We start from the raw sequence: 22,465 nt of genomic DNA, 5'->3' as shown, positions 1-22,465 counted from the left end.
CCAATTTGCCACTGGATCCAAGGATATAATTATTGAGGTTATATGAACAGGAGAGAAATTGTGGATGAAAGTCTTGGGCTGTAGAATACCAAATCATAGTAGTAGTAGCAAGAAAGTGGAGGGATAGAATGGCTGAATCATCACAGAGTGAATTTTAAGAGGGGGGAACTTATGTTTCCATATCATCAAGCTGATCAATCCATAGACTGGTGGGTTGTGTCCATCTACCAGCAGGTGGAGATAGAGAGCAATCCTTTTGCCTCCCTATATGTGGTCATGTGCTGCCGGAAACTCCCCAGTATGTTCTCTATCTCAGCAGGTGGTGGTCACACACAGCAGCAGCTCTGGCTAGGCCTCCAAGCCTAATTTTTAGGTTTTGTTGAGTGCCTGGGGTTGAGGGCTCTTCTTGAGCAAGTGCAAACCTGGTGGCGCCAGGTCCCTCCTTTTCTCCCCCCTCCCGCTGGCTCCGTTAAAAAAAAAAAAATTTTGAACATCCTTAAAGGCGTTTATTTCGACGTTTATTTAAACGTTTATTGCAGCATACTCACTGGGACACCAGGTCGTTACAGCTCGGAGCGGAAAGCAGGTAATTTTTACCTTTTTATAGCGGGCAGGGGGTTCCCCGATTGATCTCCACGTGGCATATGGTGTCGGAGGGCGAGGGCACAAGTCGCTCCCCGGATCGCTTCGGCGCTTCTAGAGGGGATGAGGGGGTCTTAAAATCTGATTCGCCCTTGTTGGGTGACAGTTTTGTGGCCGATGAGTGTCCCGGTCCTTCCTCCGGCGTGGCGGTTTTTCCCGCCATAAACGCCCATCCCCCGCTGCTCGCCTCCGCCATCTTGGCCGGCCACGCGACTCGGACGGCTTCTTCTTGGGCCGCCCTTGAGGGAGACATTAATGCCATGGACGCCCTTAATTTGGGCGACGGCACCAAAACAGCGAAAATTAAGCGCCGTTCTTCCCGTGCGGCTCCTTCGCGGAGTGTCGCGCTGGACGCCATCTTGGATGCGCAGCATGTCTCTCCCCCGCTCTTGCGAGCGCCGGTCGAGGGTGCGTCTAGGGCTGTAGCCCAGGCTGCGGAAGTGCACAGTCTGGGGGGTTTCTCCCCCGAGTTTGTTTTGCTGCTGCATCAGGCCTTCCTTATGCAAAACGCTGCCCCTGCTCCCTCGCTTGCTAAAGAGGTTGAGGTCCCCGGAGGTAAACGCCCTCGGGTTGATTCCCAGGCCTTGGAGGACCTTGTCTCCTCCGATGTAGATGAGGGCAGCGTATCTGAGTTCTCCCAACGGTCCTTTGCGGATTCCTTGGAGGAGACGGATCCCCGCTCGGTTGGAGCGGATGACCCCTCTGCAGCGCGGCTGTTTAGCTCAGAGGATTTGTCCAACCTGTTAGTGCAGGCCATGGGCATTTTGAAGATTTCCACTCCGGAGGACGTCTCTCCCTCAGCCCCTGTTGGCTCTGCCATTATGCTGGGGACGAAGCGCCCGCCTAGAACCTTCCACATGCATGATGCCATGCACACCTTAATTTCGGCTCAATGGGATGTCCCGGAAGCGAGCCTCAAAGTGGCTAGGGCTATGTCCCACCTCTATCCTTTACCTGAAAGTGAACGTGAGGCCTATCTGTGGCCTACCGTGGATTCTTTAATCACTGCGGTGACTAAGAAAACGGCGTTGCCGGTGGAAGGTGGCACGGCCCTAAAGGACGCCCAAGACAGAAGATTGGAGGCGGCCTTAAGGTCGTCCTTTGAGGCGTCTGCTTTAAGTTTGCAAGCCTCAGTTTGCGGTTCCTATGTGGCCAGGGCGTGCCTGACTATGGTGCAGCGGGCTTCCCCCTCGGATCATTCCTTGAGGGCTGATTGGCCGGCCCTGGAATCGGGCTTAGCCTATTTGGCAGACTTGCTGTATGATGTCTTGAGAGCCTCAGCTAAAGGCATGGCTCAGACCATCTCTGCGCGGCGGTGGCTTTGGCTGAAGCATTGGTCTGCTGACCACGCCTCTAAATCCCGCCTGGCTAGATTGCCTTTTAAAGGCAAGCTGCTCTTTGGGGTCGAGCTGGACAAAATCGTGACCGATCTCGGCACGTCTAAGGGCAAGAAGTTACCAGAGGTCAGGGCTCGGGCTAGTACTCATCCCGGTACCTCCAGAGGACGGTTTCAGGAAGCCCGTCGGTACCGCCCGGGCAGGTCGGGCTCCTCTGCCCCCTCTTCCTTCAAGAGGAATTTCTCCCCCAAGCAGCATTCCTTTCGCAGAGACCGCCGTCCCGGAGGTGCTCCCTCCGGTCCTCCCCCAGGGTCTCGTACCCAATGACGGGGCCTTGGTCCACGCCCCAGTGCAGATTGAAGGACGGCTGTCCTCGTTTCTGGGCGAGTGGACCACAATAACTTCAGACGCTTGGGTGCTGGAAGTCATCAGAGACGGTTACAAGCTAGAGTTCTGCCGACCCTTAAGAGACGGGTTTGTACTCTCTCCCTGCAAGTCTCCGGTCAAAGCTGTGGCAGTGCAGCAGACCTTGGACAACCTGATCCGCCTGGGTGCGGTCGTTCCGGTGCCAGAAAATCAGATTAGCAAGGGACGTTACTCCATTTACTTTGTGGTACCAAAGAAAGGAGGTTCTGTCCGGCCTATCCTCGACCTCAAAGGGGTCAATCGGGCCTTGAAAGTGCGGCACTTTCGCATGGAGACTCTCCGCTCTGTTATAGCGGCAGTGAAGGCAGGAGAGTTCTTGGCTTCCTTGGACATCAAGGAAGCGTACCTGCATATTCCCATCTGGCCTCCTCACCAACGCTTTCTGCGTTTTGCAGTCCTGGGACGACACTTCCAGTTCAGAGCCCTCCCTTTCGGGTTGGCTACTGCTCCGCGGACCTTTTCCAAAGTAATGGTGGTCATAGCGGCCTTCCTGCGAAAGGAAGGAGTACAAGTCCATCCTAATCTGGACGACTGGTTGATCCGAGCCCCCTCTTATGCAGAGTGCGGCAAAGCTGTGGACCGGGTAGTTGCTCTTTTGAGCTCCCTGGGATGGATCATCAACTGGAAGAAGAGCCAGCTGCGCCCGACTCAGTCCCTGGAGTATCTGGGAGTTCGATTCGACACCCAAGTGGGCAGAGTGTTCCTGCCAGACAATCGGATTGTCAAACTTCAGGCTCAGGTGGACCAGTTCCTAGTAGCCTCTCCTCTTCGGGCTTGGGACTATGTGCAGCTGTTGGGCTCTATGACGGCCACGATGGAAGTAGTGCCCTGGGCCAGGGCTCATATGAGACCACTACAACACTCTCTGCTGCAGCGCTGGACTCCGATGTCGGAGGATTATGCTGTGCGCCTTCCCTTGGACCCAGCAGTGCGCAAGGCGCTGAGCTGGTGGATGCAGACAGACAAGTTGTCTGCGGGAATGCCTCTGGTGACCCCAGAGTGGATTGTCGTCACGACGGACGCCTCTTTGTCGGGCTGGGGAGCCCACTGTTTGGGAAGGACAGCGCAGGGGCTCTGGTCTCCTGCAGAGGCAAAGTGGTCTATCAACCTCCTGGAACTCAGAGCCATTCGGTTGGCGCTTTTGGAGTTCATCCCGGTTCTGGCCTTGAAGCCAGTACGGGTCCTGTCGGACAATGCCACGGCTGTGGCCTATGTCAACCGCCAGGGAGGTACCAAGAGCGCCCCTCTAGCCAAGGAGGCCATGAATCTATGCCAGTGGGCGGAAGTGAACCTGGAACAGCTGTCAGCGGCCCACATTGCTGGAGTTATGAATGTCAAGGCGGACTTTCTCAGTCGCCATACCTTGGAGCCCGGAGAGTGGCAACTATCGGCTCAGGCGTTCTTGGACATCACGAAGCGCTGGGGCCAGCCGAGCCTAGATCTGATGGCGTCATCGGCCAATTGCCAAGTGCCGCGCTTTTTCAGCAGAGGACGGGACCCTCGATCCCTGGGAGTAGATGCTCTTCTCCAACAGTGGCCGACACAAGAGCTTCTCTATGTGTTCCCGCCCTGGCCCATGCTGGGCAGGGTGCTAGACCGGGTGGCAAAGCATCCGGGCCGGATAATCCTGGTGGGTCCGGATTGGCCCAGACGTCCCTGGTATGCGGACTTGATCAGGCTCTCAGTCGACGATCCTCTGCGACTGCCAGTGGAGCAGGGCCTGTTACATCAGGGTCCCGTGGTGATGGAGGATCCCTCCCCCTTTGGTCTTACGGCCTGGCTATTGAGCGGCAGCGTCTGAGAAAGAAGGGCTTCTCAAACAAGGTCATCGCCACTATGCTGAGAGCGAGGAAGAGCTCTACTTCTACTGCTTACGCCAGGGTTTGGCGTATCTTTGCAGCGTGGTGTGAAGCAGGCTCACTTTCTCCCTTCACTGCTCCAATTTCTTCACTGTTGGCGTTCCTGCAAGAAGGTCTGGAGAAAGGCCTGTCGCTCAGTTCCCTTAAAGTCCAGGTAGCGGCTCTGACTTGCTTCAGGGGCCGCCTGAAGGGTGTTTCCCTGGCTTCTCAGCCAGATGTGGTGCGCTTTCTCAAAGGAGTTAATCACCTGCGCCCTCCTCTGCACTCTGTGGTGCCTGCGTGGAATCTCAACCTGGTGCTAAGAGCATTGCAGAAGCCGCCTTTTGAACCCTTGTCGAGGGCATCTCTGAAAGACCTGACGTTGAAAGCAGTCTTTTTGGTGGCTATCACTTCAGCCAGAAGAGTTTCCGAGCTCCAGGCACTCTCATGTTGAGAGCCTTTTCTGCAGTTCACTGAGGCAGGAGTGTCTATTCGCACAGTGCCTTCCTTCCTGCCCAAGATTGTTTCTCGCTTCCATGTGAATCAGCAGCTCTGTCTCCCTTCCTTTCGTAGGGAGGACTACCCAGAAGAGTACTCTGCTCTCAAATATCTGGATGTGAGACGTGTCATCATCAGATACTTGGAAGTGACCAATGATTTCCGGAAATCGGATCATCTGTTTGTCCTGTTTGCAGGTCCTCGTAAGGGTCTGCAGGCTGCTAAGCCTACAGTGGCAAGATGGGTCAAGGAAGCCATTTCAGCGGCTTATGTGGCCGCGGGGAAGATGCCGCCTCTCCAGCTGAAGGCTCACTCCACTAGAGCTCAGGCGGCCTCGATGGCAGAGGCCGGGTCCGTCTCCTTGGAAGAGATATGCAAGGCGGCAACTTGGGCATCGGCCCATACTTTCTCCAAGCATTACCGCTTGACTGTGGCTGCTCGGGCGGAGGCCCGGTTTGGAGCCACAGTGTTGCGGTCAGGGATTTCAATGTCCCGCCCTGGGTGAGTACTGCTTCGGTACATCCCACCAGTCTATGGATTGATCAGCCTGATGATATGGAAGGTAAAATTATGTATCATACCTGATAATTTTCTTTCCATTAATCATAGCTGATCAATCCATAGCCCCTCCCAGATATCTGTACTGTTTATATTCTGGTTGAATTTTAGGTTCAAGTTTAGTCTTCAGTTACTTCAGGAGGACTTCGTGTTCAAGTTCTTTTTTCACTTGGATCCTACAAGAGTTGAGACGAGTTTGTGTAACAGTGAGCTGCTGCATTCCTCTCCCCTCCGTTTTACGGGGCTGGATTGAGACATAAATTCTGCCGGCACTCCCTCCCGCTTCGTGCGGCTGTAGGGCAGCTTGGTACCCCTCCCGCTTCGGCGGTGTTAGGGTCAGTCAGCTCCTCCCGCGGTTGCGGTTGCAGGATAAGCCAGATCCCCCCGCATCGGCGGGGTGGTGTCCCTCCCCCGCTCCACGGGGATGAGCTGGACGGATTCCCCTCCCCCACTTGTGTGGGGATGAGCTGGGTTAATTCCCCTCCCCCGTTTCGGCGGTGGTGAGCTGGGCAGAGTGTCCCTTTGTGGGTGTAATTCTCTAAGTGCTGAGTCCTGCGGATGGAGCTTTGATATCGACATACTGAGGAGTTTCCGGCAGCACATGACCACATATAGGGAGGCAAAAGGATTGCTCTCTATCTCCACCTGCTGGTAGATGGACACAACCCACCAGTCTATGGATTGATCAGCTATGATTAATGGAAAGAAAATTATCAGGTATGATACATAATTTTACCATTTAGGTAACATAATGTATAACAAGCTGACTTTGTCACCTCAAGCAACCGTGATCTTTTTGGCAGGACGGAATCCCTTTTGCCACAAAATATATTCTTTAGTAGAGAACAACTTGCAAAATATACTATCCAATGGGCACCTGAAATTTTATTTTGTTTGTATTAGGTTTAAAGGTTTGATAACAGTTATAATGTCAGAGTGTTAAAAGTATTTGAAATTCTGCCCCGAAGAGACTAAAAGCAAACAGAAAGAGGTGTAGTAGGACATGTATTTGGTGGCATGTGCATTGTATTTTACTATGTACTAGAGTTGGTCAATAAAAATGAAAAAAGATGGCCGCTGCATCCCTTCTCCAGCAAAACTCCTGAAAATCCCTGTTGTAATTCTGTTCTCTTTCCAGGAGGCATGATCAGTTTTGACGTGTTCCCTGAGGGCTGGGACAAGAGATATTGCCTGGACATTCTGGATGGGGAGCAGTTTGACACCATTCACTTCTTTGGCAATGAGACCTCACCGGTGAGTCTCCGGATCAACATCAGCTCTCGGCTTCCAGGCCTTTCTGGCATGCAGCAGTGACCTCTAGTGTTCCAGTGGGGGAAATGGAAAGGGCAATTTCCCAATGGCATTTCCATGGCAGTGATGGATCTCATGTGTTTATTGATCCTTGATTTGCCACTTTAACTAATTAATAGGACAAAGCAGTTTGCAGGAATGTTAAGGGTCTTTTTACTAAGCTGTGACAAAAGTGACCTTAGTGCAGGTTTTCCCCACATGCTAAGCCATTTTTTTTTTTACTGCAACCATAAAACTGGCCTTTTATTTGTTTTCATTAATGCCATTAGTGCATGGCCATTAAAAAATTATACTGTGTGAGCATTTACTACCACCCATTGTGTAGGCAGTAAGGGCTCACCTGGTACTCTTGTGCTAACCACTAATGTTAGCTGTGCTGATTAGCGCAGGAACACTCACTCTCCATGCTCCTCTCAACAAAATGTTTCAAATATTTTTTAGCACGCCAGTGTGGCAGTTAGCACAGGACTCCTGAATGCATCCTGCAGTACACCATTTTAAGCTGTGGTAGGAGTTCGTTCGCAACTAACACAGCTTAGTAAAAAGACCCCTTAGTTATCTTGAATTACCCAAATGAACATCAGCACATAGGGATAGGATAAAAAGTCCAGGTCGTTCCTGCCACATCAAAAGAGCTCCAAACAGAGGTACAGAAACAAGCAGCGCTCACCCATAAAACACCCAGAAGCTGGGCCCCAAACACAATTCGAAAAGTCCTGATCTTATTGAGTTAATCTTTAATAACTGGATGAAAGCACAGCATCCAAGGGTGAGCTCAAGTCAATGTGTGTTCCGCAAACACTTCCTCGGGGGTCATCACCAGAACCATGATGTTCTTCTAAACCCACAACACCAGGGGGCAGTACAGCCCAAAATAGTCCACATCATTCTGTTAGTGAATGAATTGGTTACTTCATAGGAATGAGTTTGTACTGCAATTCCAGTCACAGCAGACAGCACAAGTTAAAATAGTTTAATAAGGAATTTGATATACCAATAGCACAACTGTGTTGATCAAAGCGGTTAACAAACTACAGAAAGAAAATGAAGAAAGGAACACCAATTATAATAGGATTCATCCACAAGGAGGGGTCATAATGGTTAAGATACAGGGGCTGGTGTGCCTTAGTCTGCAACAAACTATTCAGCTAGATAGGGTTGAGGGCCCAAAGGCCAACTGAAAAAAAAATGAGTCTTTAGTAATTGTTTACATTTTGGGATAGAAACCGCAGATCTCAAAGGTGTGAGGTCATTCCAGTGCTTTGGAGCGATTAAAAACGAAGGCCATGAAACATGACCTTTCCAGTCTCACCCATGCCAGATTCACACATTCTGGTGATTTACAGGTATCCCTTCAGTGTTGTAATGTTCTACCAGAGAACATTGTGGTTCTAGAAGCATGGGTGAAAGGCGCATTGGTTCGAGTTCATTCTCAACTACTGTTTCAGAGCTGTGCACTTTATACCCTGTTAAAGCTAAACCAGCTATAATCTGGCTGTTGATGGGTTTGTTTGGTTTTTGTAGGCTGTTGTTGGGCGAGTGCTATCCATTTGCCATCTAGAATTACTCATTTTGTGCAGTGCCCCTTTCCGGGGAGTGTTGGTATTCGTCTGCTTTCCAGAGAACTTATCCGAACTGTTCTTAGATCAACTTTTGTGCTGTCCTAAGTTATCTGGATAGTTAGCAGTGATATGAAGTGCTGCCATCTGGATGATTTGTGCCTGTACCCCAATTGGCTTGGCACTATCTGGATAGTCCAAATACAGCTTCACACACGCTGCGTACCAAAATCAATAAGTACTCCCGCTGTCACCTAAGAGGCCAAACATGACCATGCACTATACAGTGGAGAAAAAAAGCCTCAGTAACGCCACCCAGCCAGACTAAGATTACAGACTATAAGGCGTGGACCCGGCGCACCATCATCTGGCTAAAAAAAAAACTCCACGTAGTGCTCCTTAGTATATCTAGGTATGTGTTGAAAACTTCTCCCAACTCAACTGGTAAGGTGACAAACGTGTATATATACTTTATAGAACACAGAATGTAGTTTGAATCAATTGCTTTCTGTTCTAGTCATACAGTTTACATCAGTTCAATACTAATCATCAATCCTGATGAAACAGCCACAAATCACTTAGCTTCAATCCAATTGCTGCAGTGTTCCGCTGTCCTTAATATCACCAGCTTCAACCCAACAGGGAATCCCCGTTTCACTTCCACTGCATCAGGGGTTTCAAAGCTACATCTGGGATTACAATCCCATCTCTCTTCTGCTGTATCGAAAAACAGAGCAGGTAACTGACAAAAAGATTTTGGTATGCAGCGTGTGTGAAGCTGTGTTTGGAGTTTCGATTTAATTTCAAAGCTTGAGTGGACTTGGTCATAAGACTATCTGGATAGTTCCAGAGCGGTCTGTAAACGTACTCAGTGGCACCATTCGGACAGGGCCACTGAATATCTCTCTCAATACCTTCTACTTGGATAAATGCTTTTAAATTTTAGTCCCATGTTTAATTCAGACACCTTTTTTTTTCTGACATACTGGGTCAGACCAATGATCCATCTAGCCCAGTATCCTGCTTCCAACAGTGACTAATGCAGGTCACACATACCAAAAAGTAGCAACATGCCAGGGTAAGCAGTGGCTTTCCCATATCTGTCTCAATAGCAGACTATGGACTTTAACTCCAGAAACTTGTCCAAACCTTTTTTAAAACCAGTTACACTAACCGCCATTACTCTCCTCTGGCAGAGGAACATAAATCATCCTGATGGCAGCATTAAATATCACTGCTAGTTATCCAGATAACTTAGGACATAATTTTATCCATAAGTTTGGATTTTTATGTTTTTCCTGTTTTCAGATTTGCGGATTTTGCTTCTTTCTCTTTTTGTTTTGTGGGGGGAGGGGGTAGTTGTTAATACCACTGTGGAATTCATGGTTTAATGGAAAGCACAGCATTTACAAGTTATAAATCTATGAGGAATTCAGATTGAATCATACACATTGCCTTCATGCAGAGCAAAAAATTGCCACAGAGCAGTTTACAGGAGGGGGTAAGCCTATATTCCTCAGCGACCCTCCAGACCGGTCAAGACGCGTGGGTTATGTCCTCCTACCAGCAGAGGGAGACTGAGAAAACACTAAGCTTTTGAAGCCTGTATATATAACCTGTGCAGAACCTCCACTAGCCAGTATTTTCTCAGTCTCAGCAGAGGTAGCAGTTGACAGCCTGTGCAGTCTCCAATAATCTGGTGAGGTAGTTTGTCATTGGGTCGTAGGATTTTTTCCTTCCAAACTTTATTCTGTTGCAGTACCCTGTACGTGTGTGTAAAAAAAAAAAAAAAAAAAAAAGTGCTTTGGGGCCCTGGGTCTGGTGGGGCCCAGTTTTTCCCCCTGGGGTGTTACACCTATGTTTGGGTCCCTCCCCCTGTTGGCTTGGCAGCTTTGTGCCTCGGCTGCTTTCTCAGTATTGTAGCCTTGAGTGCCTTACAATTTCCAGATGCCAGAGTTAGAGTACGATGCCTTTAAGGTCAGTTATTCTATGTCATTTTGCTTGCCAGCTTTGTGCCTCGGCTGCTTTCTCAGTATTGTAGCCTTGAGTGCCTTACAATTTCCAGATGCCAGAATTAGAGTACTGTGCCTTTAAGGTCAGTTATTCTATTTCGTTTTGCTTGGCAGCTTTGTGCCTCGGCTGCTTTCTCAGTATTGTAGCCTTGAGTGCCTTACAATTTCCAGCTGCCAGAGTTGGAGTACTGTGCCTTTAAGGGCATTTATTTCTTTATTTTCAGCGGACCGAACGGGGGTTTTGATTCCTTGCTGGAACGAGAGAGCAGCGCTTTCTCCAGTGCTTTTGCAGTGTGAGTGAGTTTTTGGTTTGGCGCGTTTGCGGAACAGCTTTTCCCTTCCCTCGTGGTTTATGGCGGCCCAGCTCCTCCGATGTCGCGCGTGCTCGTGGCGAGGGGTAGAGGCGCCGGGCGCTCAGTGTAGCTTTGCGGTGCACCTATAAAGGTGGCTGCGGCACCCCCCGACTTGACCGCGGAGGGATCGATGGTGTCGGGAGTCTCCGGGTCAGCGGGAGCGTAGGCAGGGCCGCTGTCAGCGGGAACAGTTTCGGCGGGAACAGCCGCCATCTTGAGTCTGACGCGGCCCATGGAGCTGGCTGGTTTTGGGCCTGCGGCCTCCGTTTTTGGCACAAAAGGGCCTAATGACGGTCCAGGAATGGTGGGTTTTCCTCCAGATTTTGTCTGGACGCGGTATCAGGCCTGGAGATCGGGACCCCCCCCCTCCCCCCCCCCCCAATTGGAAGAGGGGGCTATTTCCATCTTGGCTGAGAGACCACGGTTAGAGTGGTCAGAGGACAGGCAATGTTTTTCTCCTGTAGCTGCAGAAGCTGCGCTTAGTGATCTGGGGGAGTCAGATGGAATTGACGGCTCTCAGGAGCAGGATTGTTGGATTCCTGGAGAGGATCCTTCAGTAGTGCGGATTTTCCATAGAGATGAGCTGTCAGAACTCATAGATCAGGTGTCGTCCACCCTTCAGTTGGTCCTGAGGTGGCGTTGGGGGAAACTGTCCAGGATCCGTTGGTGAAGGGCATTCAGCGTCAGGCGTGATCCTTCCCTATGAACAAGGATCTCCGGGAGATGATTTGTCAGGAATGGGATTTGCCGTGTAAGGTGGCAAAGGCAATGGCGAGGCTTTATCCCCTCCCTCAGGACGATAGGGATTCCTTTAAGGCTCCCACGGTAGATGCAGTAGTGACGGCAGTAATTATAGCTACGGCTATCCCGGTTGATGGAGGAACGGCTCTCCGTGATCCTCAGGATAGGAAGTTGGGATCTTTTCTCAAGCGTAGTTTTGTTTTGTCGGCTCTAGCCCTGCAGGCCTCGGTTTGTGGGGGTCTGGTAGCTCGGGCATGTTTTCGTTGGGCCGAGAAGCTCCTGGATGATTCGGTAGATGTTGGTTCTTCTGGGGGTCAGGAGTTAGCCGACTTGGACATGGGTTCATCCTTTTTGTCTGAGGCTTTTATGATTTGTTGCCTACTTCAGACAAAAAATATGGCTATGGTTGTGGGTCTCTGCCACTTAAGGGAGCTATGCTCTTTGGAGAAGATTTGGACAAGTTAGTGTGAGGTCTTAGTGATACCAAGGTTCTATGGCTTCCAGATTTTCGGTTCAAGGCAGGGGCCAGAACTAGTTCCTCTCGGGGACGGTTTAGGGAGGCTCAGCGGTATAGGCCGGGCAGATCGAGTGGGACCTACCCCTAGCTGTCTGTTTGTCCAATTTAGATTGTAAGCTCTGTTGAGCAGGGACTGTCTTTCATGTTAATTTGTACAGCGCTGCATAAGTCTAGTAGTGCTATAGAAATGTTTAATAGTAGTAGGACCTCTAGGGGTCGGTTTTTCCAGCGCACACAGTTCTTTCGTGAGAGTCGTCGCGGAGGGCGTGGCTTTTCCGCGGGAGGTTAGTATTCAGGCCACAATTCCCAATGAAGGTGTGCGGGCTCAGGCTCTGGTGCATGTTGGGGCTCGGCTGAGTCTGTTTTACCAGAGTTGGGCCCAAATCAGGTCAGATCAGTGGGTTCTCAAGGTGTTTCGAGGCGGATGTGCGCTGGAATTAGAAAGCTGTTCTCCCGAAGTGTTTCTGGAATCCCTCTGTCGGTCTTGGAGCAAGAGGGCAGCAGTGAGGGACACTCTGCGGTGGCTGCTCGCGTTGGGAGCCGTGGTTCCTGTTCCTTCAGATCAGCAATGCTCAGGGTGCTATTTGATCTATTTTGTGGTCCACAAGAAAGAGGACACTTTTCGTCACATTTTAGATCTCAAAAGGGTCAATGCGGCACTCAAGGTGCCCTCTTTCCGGATGGAGACGTTGCGGTCGGTCACTGGTGCGGTCAGGAAAGGAGAGTTTCTCACTTCCCTGGATTTGACGGAAGCTTATCTTCACTTTCCTTTGTGCAGCCTTTTGGTTCCAAGTTACAGGGTCCGATTCGTCGGTTCCTTGCAGAGAAGGCGCCGACGGCCCGTACTTATCGTCAGGTCCTGGGCCTGATGGCGGCGACCATAGAGGTAGTTCCGTGGGCCAGGGCGCACATGCGTCAGGTACAGTCAGCTCTGCTCAGTCGTTGGTCCCCTCTGTCGCAGGACTTGGAAATGTGTTGTCCGCTGTCGGTGGCCCCTCGTCTCAGTCTCCGCTGGTGGCTCAGTCCGCGCAATTTGGGAAAGGAATGCCGTTGGAGTCCCCACAGGGGCTGGTAATGGTCACGGATGCCAGTCTGCAAGGTTGGGGGGCACATTGTCTCAGTCAGGTAGCTCAAGGCCGGTGGTCTCGGGCAGAAGCAGAGTGGTCCATCAACCGGCTGGAAACTCGGGCCATTCGGGTGGCGCTCCAGGCTTTGACGTCGGTGGTTCGCCACAAGGCAGTCCGAGTGCTCTGTGACAATGCCATGGCAGTAGCATATGTCAACCGTCAAGGGGGGAACAAAGAGCCTTGGCGGCGCAGTTGAACTCATCTTCAGGCTCTCTTGGCAGCGCATGTGGCCGGGGTAGGTCACATAGATGCAGATTATCTCAGCAGGCACACTCTAGATCCCAGAGAGTGGTCTTTTCTTCGGTCAGTGTTCCAGTGAGTTGTGTCGGTCTGGGGACTTTCGGTGATCTTAGGGCAACGGCTCGCTATGCGCAAGTTCAGAGATTTTTTTTTTCAGTCGCTGAAGAGACCCTTGAGCGGAGGAAATCGACACTCTTCTGTTGCCTTGGCTTCGGGAGTGACTGTATGTGTTTCCTCTGTGGCTGTTAGTCGGTCGAGTAATATAGCGCATCGAACATCACTCCGGTCGGGTGATTCTGGTAGCTTCGGATTGGCAGCGTCGACCATGGTATGGAGACCTGGTGCGGTTGGCAGGGGCGGCGGCCCTGCCTTTGTTGGGATCAGTTCTGTGTCAAGGCCCGATAATCATGCCGGATCCGGCTCGGTTTTCGCTTATGGCTTGGCTCTTGAGCTGCACAAGTTGAAGAAGAAGGGGCTTTCGTCCAGTGGCTTTGCTACGATGTTGAGTTGCCGTAGACGATCCACTTCCTTGGCGTATGTCCGGGTTTGGAGAATCTTTGAGCACTGGTGTGAAGACCATCGAGTTCGGCCGTTTCACTCTTCGGTGGCGGAAGTTTTGGAATTTTTGCACGATGGTGTTGATAGAGGTCTGGCCTTGTCTACACTGAAGGTTCAGGTGGCAGCTTTGTCATGTTTTCGTGGGAAGCTTCAGTGAAAGTCCTTCGCGTCTGTGCCTGAGGTAGTGCGTTTTTTGAAGGGTGTTAAGTTGCTGCGTCCGCCTCAGTGACGGATGGTGCCTCCGTGGGATTTGAAGCTAGTTTTGGATGCTTTGATCAGGCCTCCGTTTGTGCCTCTGGTATCGGCATCTTGTAAGGATTTATCTTTAAAGGCGGTCTTGTTGGTGGCGATTACTTCAGCACGGAGTGTTTCAGAGCTTCAGGCTTTGTCTTTTAGGGAACCATTTTTGTCCTTTCTGAGGGAAAGGTTTCGTTGCGGACGGTGCTTTCCTTTTTTGCCCAAGGTGGTTTCCGAGTTCCATGTTAATCAGGTCATCTCTCTGCCAGTGTTGGGTGATATGGCTGGAGATTCGGAGCAGCATGGTATTGCCAAGCTGGATGTCAGGAGAGTTTTGAGTTGTTATCTCTCTGGAACTCAGGACTTCAGAGCCTCTGACCGTTTGTTCGTTCTTCATGGTGGCCCAAAGAAGGGTGCAGCGGCTCCTAAGGTGACCATAGCACGGTGGTTGAAGGAGGCGGTTGCATCTGCTTACTTGGTGAAGGGTCCTGTAGTGCCTAGGGGCTGGTCTGCTCATTCCACTAGGGGAATGGCAGCCTCGTGGCGGAGAATAGTATGATTTCTCTGTTAGATATTTGTCGGGCTGCGGTTTGGTTTTCGTTGCATTCCTTTGTGAAGCATTATAGGATTCCTGTGCATGCAAAGGACGAGGTGCGCTTTGGGGCAGCAATTTTGACCTCTGGCCTTAGTAGGTCCCTCCCATAAGTTAGTTACTGCTCTGGTACGTCCCACGCGTCTTGACCGGTCTGGAGGGTCGCTGAGGAAGGTGAAATTAGATCTTACCTGCTAATTTTCTTTCCTCTAGACCCTCCAGACCGGTCAAGAGCCCGCCCTGTCTGTATTGGAGGCCAGGAGGTGTGTTTGTTGGATAATTCTTGGCTGCTGTAAATTGTTGTTTCTCTAATTGCAGACTGTTTATTTCTGTTTTGTGATAGGAGTCCGGGACAGGTGGGGCTCTTCTTTGATAGTCCACCTGTAGAAGCCCAACTGTTTTATCAAAGGCAAAGGAACATGTTTCCGTAAGAGCAAGCGGAAGATGTTTCTTGTTTTTGCAGTTTACTGTGACCACGTACAGGGTTGCTAGTTGTTGTTAGTGTTTTTTGTTTCTCTGCTTTGTCAGGGGTATACTGGCTAGTGGAGGTTCTGCACAGGTTATATATACAGGCTTCAAAAGCTTAGTGTTTTCTCAGTCTCCCTCTGCTGGTAGGAGGACATAACCCACGCGTCTTGACCGGTCTGGAGGGTCTAGAGGAAAGAAAATTAGCAGGTAAGATCTAATTTCACCATGAAGAGAAAGCCGTACTAACCTGGAATGAATCAAGAAAAAAATACTAGGAGGAGGAATAAGAACATATCTAACTGTGCTATTCCCTGCTTTCTATTCCCTTCTCTTGCAGGGTGGGAATGACTATGAGATCTTCACAGACCCTCGTACAGTGGGGCACACTGTGAGTTCCCCACGGGACACCATCCGCAGGTGCACTGAGCTCTTCTTTCCAGAGAGGACCAGTGAATCCTGATGCTGGCAAAGCTGCCATCCCCACATGAACTGTTGGGTTGTCTGAAGACACGACCGTGCTGTCGGGAAGTTTCTGCCATCCTCCACAGAGACGGGACGAGAGAGGCTAAGGGATCATTCTTCATGGGCTCTCAGCCTGCTCTTGCCTCCTGGTGTCATAGGTCTATCTCCCATTAGTGCCACAAGTCTCTGCTGTACGGGGAAGAAAAGTGTTGGGAAAGAGAGGCTGGGATCTCTCTTTCTTGGCTGAATCACACCCTTCTAGCAGATGGTTGCACTTTAAAAATTGCTTCATTCTAGGGAATGCACATGGACCTGTTAATATTCATGACATGATGTAATCTATACACTGGAATACAGCAAGACAGTCTCTGCTCCTTGACCTGAAAGACACAGTGACCTTGCACAGCTTCACACCCATGAGAAGTAACGCCTGTATCATTAATTACTCATGTGGGAATAAAGTACAGTGTATCTCAATGGCATACCAATGGGAGGTGGAGCCATTTGAGATTTGTAGGGAAGGTCCACTTTTGAAGAGCCAAGTTGAGAACCGGATACTCCATAACATACCTCAGCCTCAGGCAGCTGTGTGTCTGGGCTACATGTCATCCAGCTATGCAGTGAAGCCCTACATGACACGATCCAGCTGTGAGTAGGCACAGTGCAGCAGTTTGGAAATGAGGTGGGACCCTCATGTAAGGCGCACCGTCTGAAGACATGTTTTACTTTTTGAAACATTTTTTTAAAAAAGTTTATTCTTCAATTGGGTTCCTTCTACCTTGGTGAGCAGTTTGACAATACTGTCACTGCATGCTGTGATTCTACCTAGGCTGTGGACCAGTGGCGATGTCATATGACATCACTAGCTGTAAGGACCAATGAGAAATGAGTGTGATTCTTAAAGCATGCTGCCAGGCGTGTGGAGGAGTTACAGGGACCCTACTGATTAAAGAATTTCAAGCATGTTTGTTGACTGGGCTGTGTTGTGTGAGTGTGTTCACTGTTGTATGCTCTCATGGTACTTCAGAGTGCTCACTGAGCTCCTTTTTTTGGTGATGATGTTTAAAAGAAAATATCTAACACTTTAGTTCCAAGGTTTTTGTTTGTGTAGAATAGTTTTTTTGTATAATGTATTATGGACCTCAGTGGTGACGCAGCAAAAGCGAAACATGCTGCATGTCGGCCACTGGTCCTTTTGTTTATGACTGCAAACAAAGCAGTCTTTTTTGTAAAAAAAATTTTTTTGACATATGAGACAAAGGTAAAGATTTAAGATGGGATATGAAGTTGCGCTAAAATGTCAAGAAATTTATAAAAAGTATTCAAAAAGTTAAAATAAGGAATTTGATTTAAAAATTGGACCCTGTGAAGAGGCAAGGTGAGCTAAGAGATATTCTGGCTCTTATAAAATGAGTCACCACTGAGGTCCACAATAAATTATACAAAAAAGCTATTCTACACCAACAAAAACCTTGGAACTAAAGTGTTAGATGCTGGTCTCTCTTGGGACTGTTTATTGCATAATTAGCCCCCGTCTGCTTGTTGAGATAAACCTTTAAGTGTGTCCTCTTGAAGCTGATTAAAAGAAAATATCAGCAGAGTTGGTAAAATGAGAATTTGAACTGTTCGGACAGCCAAAGCCAGTTAGTCTTGCAGTTTCGGTATGCTTTGCTTCCCTTTTTGCCAGTGCTTCCCAACCCTCTAGTGGAGGCACACCTGGCCAGTTGGCTTTTAAGATTACCACAGTGAATATACACGAGATAGATTTGCATAGAGTGGGCCTCCAGAACATGCATAATCATTGTGAAAGCCAGGAAGGGGTTGAGAAGCACTGCTCTATTGTATCCAACTATCTCTTATTCATATTCTTTGTAGACAGCATTTGACGTAGGCTGGCTAGGGGACATGCCAGAACTGGCTTGAAAAACTAATCTACAAATTATGGAGAATGAAAAAATGGAGGGGGGAGTTGGGTTTATTTAGCTTAAATACAAGAAAGGGGGGAACGGGACTTCTGTTGTTCTTGCAACTTCATTCAAAGCGGTTTACATATTATATACAGGTACTTATTTGTACCTGGGGCAATGAAGGGTTAAATGATTTGCCCAGAGTCACAAGGAACCCAGTTCCCCAGGATCAAAGTCTGCTGTGCTAACCACTAGGCTACACCTAATAACACTCTCCAAATACAAAAAGGGGAGGAGGTAGGATGAAAAGGTGTTAAAAAAAGAGGTGGTGATCAGTTGTTCCCCTTATGGAGGAAAAAAGTGAATTGCAGCAGGGGACAAGGCTGCTTTTCTTTATGGGTGACTACCCTGGACTTCCTTAATAATGCAAGGCCCTTTGCAATATCTAGAAAAGGGTAGAAAGGAATAAGATATCTGCCAAGTGCTGTCAACACCCGACACATCCATACAGAGAAAAATGTAGGTAGACAGTCTGCCCATCCATGCCATCAATTCTGCCTATCACTCCGTTAGAGATCCTATGTACTTGTCCCAAGCTCTCTTAAATTCAGATACTGTTTTCATCTACACCACTGCCACTGGGAGTCCATTCTACAAATTCACCACCCTTTCCGTGAAGAAGTATTTCCTCAGGTCACTTCTGAATCTATCCCCTTTCACCTTCATCCTATGCTCCCTCATTCCCAAGCTTCCTTTCAATTAAAGGAGACTTGCCTTCTGTGCATTTATGCCACATAGGTATTTAAATGTTTCTATCATATCTCCCCTTTCCCGCCTTTCTTCCAAAGTATACATATTAAGATCTTTAAGTCTATCTCCATATGCTTTATGACAAAGACCACTGGCCATTTTAGTAGCTGCCCTCTGGACTGATTCCTTCCTGTTTATATCTTTTTGAAGGTGCAGGCTTCAGAATTGTACGCAATATTCTAAATGAGGTCTCACCAGAGTCTTATACAGGAACATCATCTCCTCCTTTGGCCTACTGGCCATTCCTCTCCCTATTCACCCAGGCTAGCTTCTAGCTTTCACCGTTGCCTTTTCTACCTGTTTGGCCACCTTAAGATCATCGCCTATGATCATACCCAAGTCCTGCTCCTCTTTTGTGCACAAAAGTTCTTTACTCCCTAAACTATAAGAACATAAGAGTAGCCATACTGGGTCAGATCAGTGGTCCATCTAGCCCAGTATCCTGTTTTCCAAACAGTGGCCAAGCCAGGTCACAAGTACCTGGCAGAAATCCAAATTGTGGCAACACTCCATACTACAAATTCCAGGGCAAGCAGTTGCTTCCCATGTCTGTCTCAATAATAATCTATGGACTTTTCCTGTACCGTTCCTTCAGGTTTTTGCATCCCAAATGCACAACCCTGCATTTTTTTGCTTTAAATCTTAGCTTTTTGGGGAGTTTCGATGCGAAGAGCGGGCAGTCCTATCCTAAGGATGGCCATTATATTGTTTCTGTTTATTGTTTATAGTCTGAGTTAATTTATATGTATTAAGATTAGATTGTTGAGGGAGGTTTTGGGTTATGATAGTTTGATTTGATGTAATCTGATTTAGTTTTTATTTTAGTTCTGTTCTCCTAAAGACGCCATAGGAGGAGAAACATTGATAGGGAGAATGTCTTGTTCCCACATTGACTCCCGATTTCATGGCAAGATTGCAAGACTCACTGGAGGAGAGTTTACAATGCAGTTTATTTCCTGACATCGCACCAAGGGAAAATATTCCCCGTGCACATCAGTAACTTTTATCATGGTTTGAAGGGTAGCAAACAATTGTTTGAACCGTTACATAATTTCTGGACTTGCTGTTTCAAATTTTTGGACATTTGAACATTGTAGTAGTTTTGGTAGGCAGGGAGGGCTATTGGGGTGCAATGATGAATGGCACTGTGTGTACTGCATTACAGAGGAAGTACATCCTTCCAGTGAGAGACACTAAATTCTGAGTACCATTCATTATTATTTTAAGAAAATAGGTATATTTACATAGTATTTTCATTTTATGGGTCTTGTTATTTAGTACAATTGTGAATGAGTAGAGACTGGAGACATTTTCGATACCCCAGTAAATTGTAGTAATTAAATCTTAGCTGCCAAATTCCAAAGCATTCCTCTAGCTTCGCTAAGTCTTTCCTCGTTATCCACACCATCAGGGGTGTCTACCCTATTGCAGATTTTGCTATCATCTGCAAAGAAGCAAACCTTACCAGACAGCCCTTCAGCAATATCGCGTACAAAAATGTTAAAAAGAACTGGTCCAAGAACCAAACCTTGTGGCACACCACTGGTAACATCCTTTTCGTCAGAATGAGCTCCATTTACCACTACCCTCTGTCGCCTTCCAATCAACCAGTTCCTAACCCAGTCAATCACTTAAGGGCCCATACCGAGGGCACTCCGTTTATTTATTAGTTTTCTATGCGGAACCATGTCAAAGGCTTTGCTAAAACCTAAATACACCACATCTAATGCTCTCCCGTGATCCAACTCTCTGGTCATCCAATAAAAGAAATTAATCAGCTTTGTCTGACAAGACCTGTCTCTAGTGAAACCATGTTGCCTCAGTTCCTGTAATCCATTGGATTCCAAAAACTTTACTGTTCTCTGTTTTAAAAGTGTTTCCATTAATTTACTTACCATAGAGGTTAGACTTACCTGCCTGTAGTTCCCAACCTCTTTCTTACTTCTGCTTTTGTGGAGACGGACCATATCTGCTCTTCGCCAGTCCTCCGGAACCACTCCTGACTCTAAAGAAGCATTGAAAAGATCAGCCAGCGCAGCCGCTAGAACCTCCCTCAGTAATTTCAGATGTATGCCGCCTGGCGCCATCGCTTTATCCACCTTTAGGTTAGCAAGCTCCTCATGAACACAGTCCTCTGAAAATCATTCAGGGACTATCACCCCTCCATTCCTATTTGTGTTTGTCTTCTGTGGTCCTGCTTCTAGTCCTTCAGCTATGAACACAGAACAGAAATATGTGTCAAGCAGTTCCGCCTTATCTTTATCAGCTTCTACATATTCTTCCCCTTCATCTTTCTCTGAATGCCACTTTTGCACTTCTTCCTATCACTAACATATCTAAAAAAAATGTCCCCCCAGTTTACCATATTGGCAATTTTTTTTCTTCAGTTTTCATCCGTCTTCCTCTTACTGTGATCTCTTGTAATTTATGAATGCTAACCTCTTTTTTTCCTACCCTTTCAGCTACTACTTTTGAGAACCAAAGCAGCCTCCTTTTCTTCTTTTATTTACTTTCCTTATACAAAGGTTTGTTGCCCTTTCAGTAGCTCCTTTCAGTTGGCCATTCAAAGGATGAAATCCAGTGTGCAGTCACCCATCTTGACAGAACTCCTGATTCCATATTTGATATCTATCAAGGCTTTTGTTGTCAGTTATGGACAGTAGTAAATCATGTATGTGCATGGAGATATGGTTTCTATCTTTTAACCAATTCCCAATCCATAACAGAACATTGCCTCTTTTCTCAGGAGCCTCTCCTAAGGGACATTGTCAAAAGCTTTCTGAAAATCTAGATACACTACATCAACTGGCCGACCTTTATCCACATGCGGGAGAGAATTGGGTTAGAAGGGTGCGTTTTCAATAGGGCACCTAACTACAAAACTACTCATGTACATTATAGGCCGCACAATGCCAGTTGAGTTGTAAATGCAAGCTACCCGTGCACAGTTTTTGAAGGCTGGCTTATTTGGATAGAAGTGTGTGTCTGCACTTTCCCTTGTCAAATGATAGCACAACTGGTGTGCTCTTTCTACTGCTCACAACATAGTTTCCAGCTGAGCCTCTGAAACATCCCCTGAAATACTTTTCTTGTGCTACCTAAATGCATACAGGTGACTGGAAATCCATTGATGCTGATTAAGTCCATCTTCCTGACTCCTTATCTCATGTGCATGGATCCCAACTGAGCCCTTGAAAATTTGCCCCTTTGAACTCTCTAACTGTGATTTGACTGGGAGAGGGGGTTGACCGTCTGCAGGTTACAGCAGTGATGCCCAAACTTTTTACTATGATGGCGCCTCTAAAATATTTTTTTCATACACTGAGGAACCCTTAATTTATGTAATTATATATATTCATATACCTGATTCTACAATCTTATTTCTTGAGGAACCCTAAGAGAGTTCAAGGAACCCAGTTAGGGAATCATTGGGTTACAGAAACATCAGTCTGGGGTGCTAAGGATAAAGGGGATCCACAGAATGGACTAGAGCCATGTATCCCATAAAAGATCACTTCTCAGGACCTCCCTTGGTGGCACTAAGTATATCCTTGTTATCTATCATGCTCTTAACTCATGGTAAGTATTTTTGTGCTTACTGCAGGGGCAGATGCAGGGAATGCCCCCTTAAAGTAAATGCAAAGGCTTTGCAGTTATGCAGTAAAAATTATTGCATGGTCAATGCAAACTTTTACCTCACTAAAAGTGCGCCTTAGTCCTGGAGCCTCACCTGCTTTCCACAGGGAGTAAATCTCCTTAAATGGTCAAAGTCAGCAAAGGTAACTCCATGTATACATAATATTAGACCCAGCTGTTAAATTATTCAATCAATTTGTAACAAAATTCAAATCTAAACTTCACTTTTATGTTCCAACCATACAAAACTTTATTCATTAACGTCCAAACACATTCTTATATTTATAGCTTCCTGCTTTGTATTCTTCAGTTTGTAACTTCATACTTTAAGGTGTATAAAGACACGCAAGTGTTTTCAACTGAAATGAGAAGACATTTTAAAGTATGAAGTTACAAACTAAAGAATACAACGGAGGAAGCTATAAATATAAGGATGTGTTTGGACGTTAATGAATAAAGTTTGGTATGGTTGGAACATAAAGTGAAGTTTAGATTTGAATTTTGTTACAAATTGATTGAATAATTTAACGGCTGGGACTAATATTATCTATCCACCTGGAATAGGCATGAGGATGCCAGTGTGTGCATATTATAAGGCTCTGCTTAACACTTCAGGATGCAGGTGAAAGCTTGGCT

At 47.6% G+C, this 22,465-nt stretch overlaps 1 protein-coding gene across 2 annotated transcripts in view; it reads left to right on the top strand.

The window, feature by feature from the left end:
* The window catches only part of LOC115458695 (phosphomannomutase 1-like), a 43,966-nt gene extending 27,070 nt beyond the window's left edge, over positions 1 to 16,896 (top strand). For both annotated transcript variants that reach the window (XM_030188523.1, XM_030188524.1), the window contains exons 7-8: positions 6,438 to 6,553; positions 15,352 to 16,896. In XM_030188523.1, coding sequence (XP_030044383.1) covers positions 6,438 to 6,553; positions 15,352 to 15,474 — 239 coding nt within the window. In that variant the 3' untranslated portion in view covers positions 15,475 to 16,896. The remainder of the gene's footprint in view (positions 1 to 6,437; positions 6,554 to 15,351) is intronic.
* The last annotated feature ends 5,569 nt before the right edge of the window (positions 16,897 to 22,465 follow it).

Source organism: Microcaecilia unicolor, unplaced genomic scaffold (genome assembly GCF_901765095.1).
Source record: "Microcaecilia unicolor unplaced genomic scaffold, aMicUni1.1, whole genome shotgun sequence".
Classification (NCBI taxonomy): Eukaryota; Metazoa; Chordata; class Amphibia; order Gymnophiona; family Siphonopidae; genus Microcaecilia; species Microcaecilia unicolor.
This window is presented reverse-complemented; position numbering and strand designations above follow the sequence as displayed.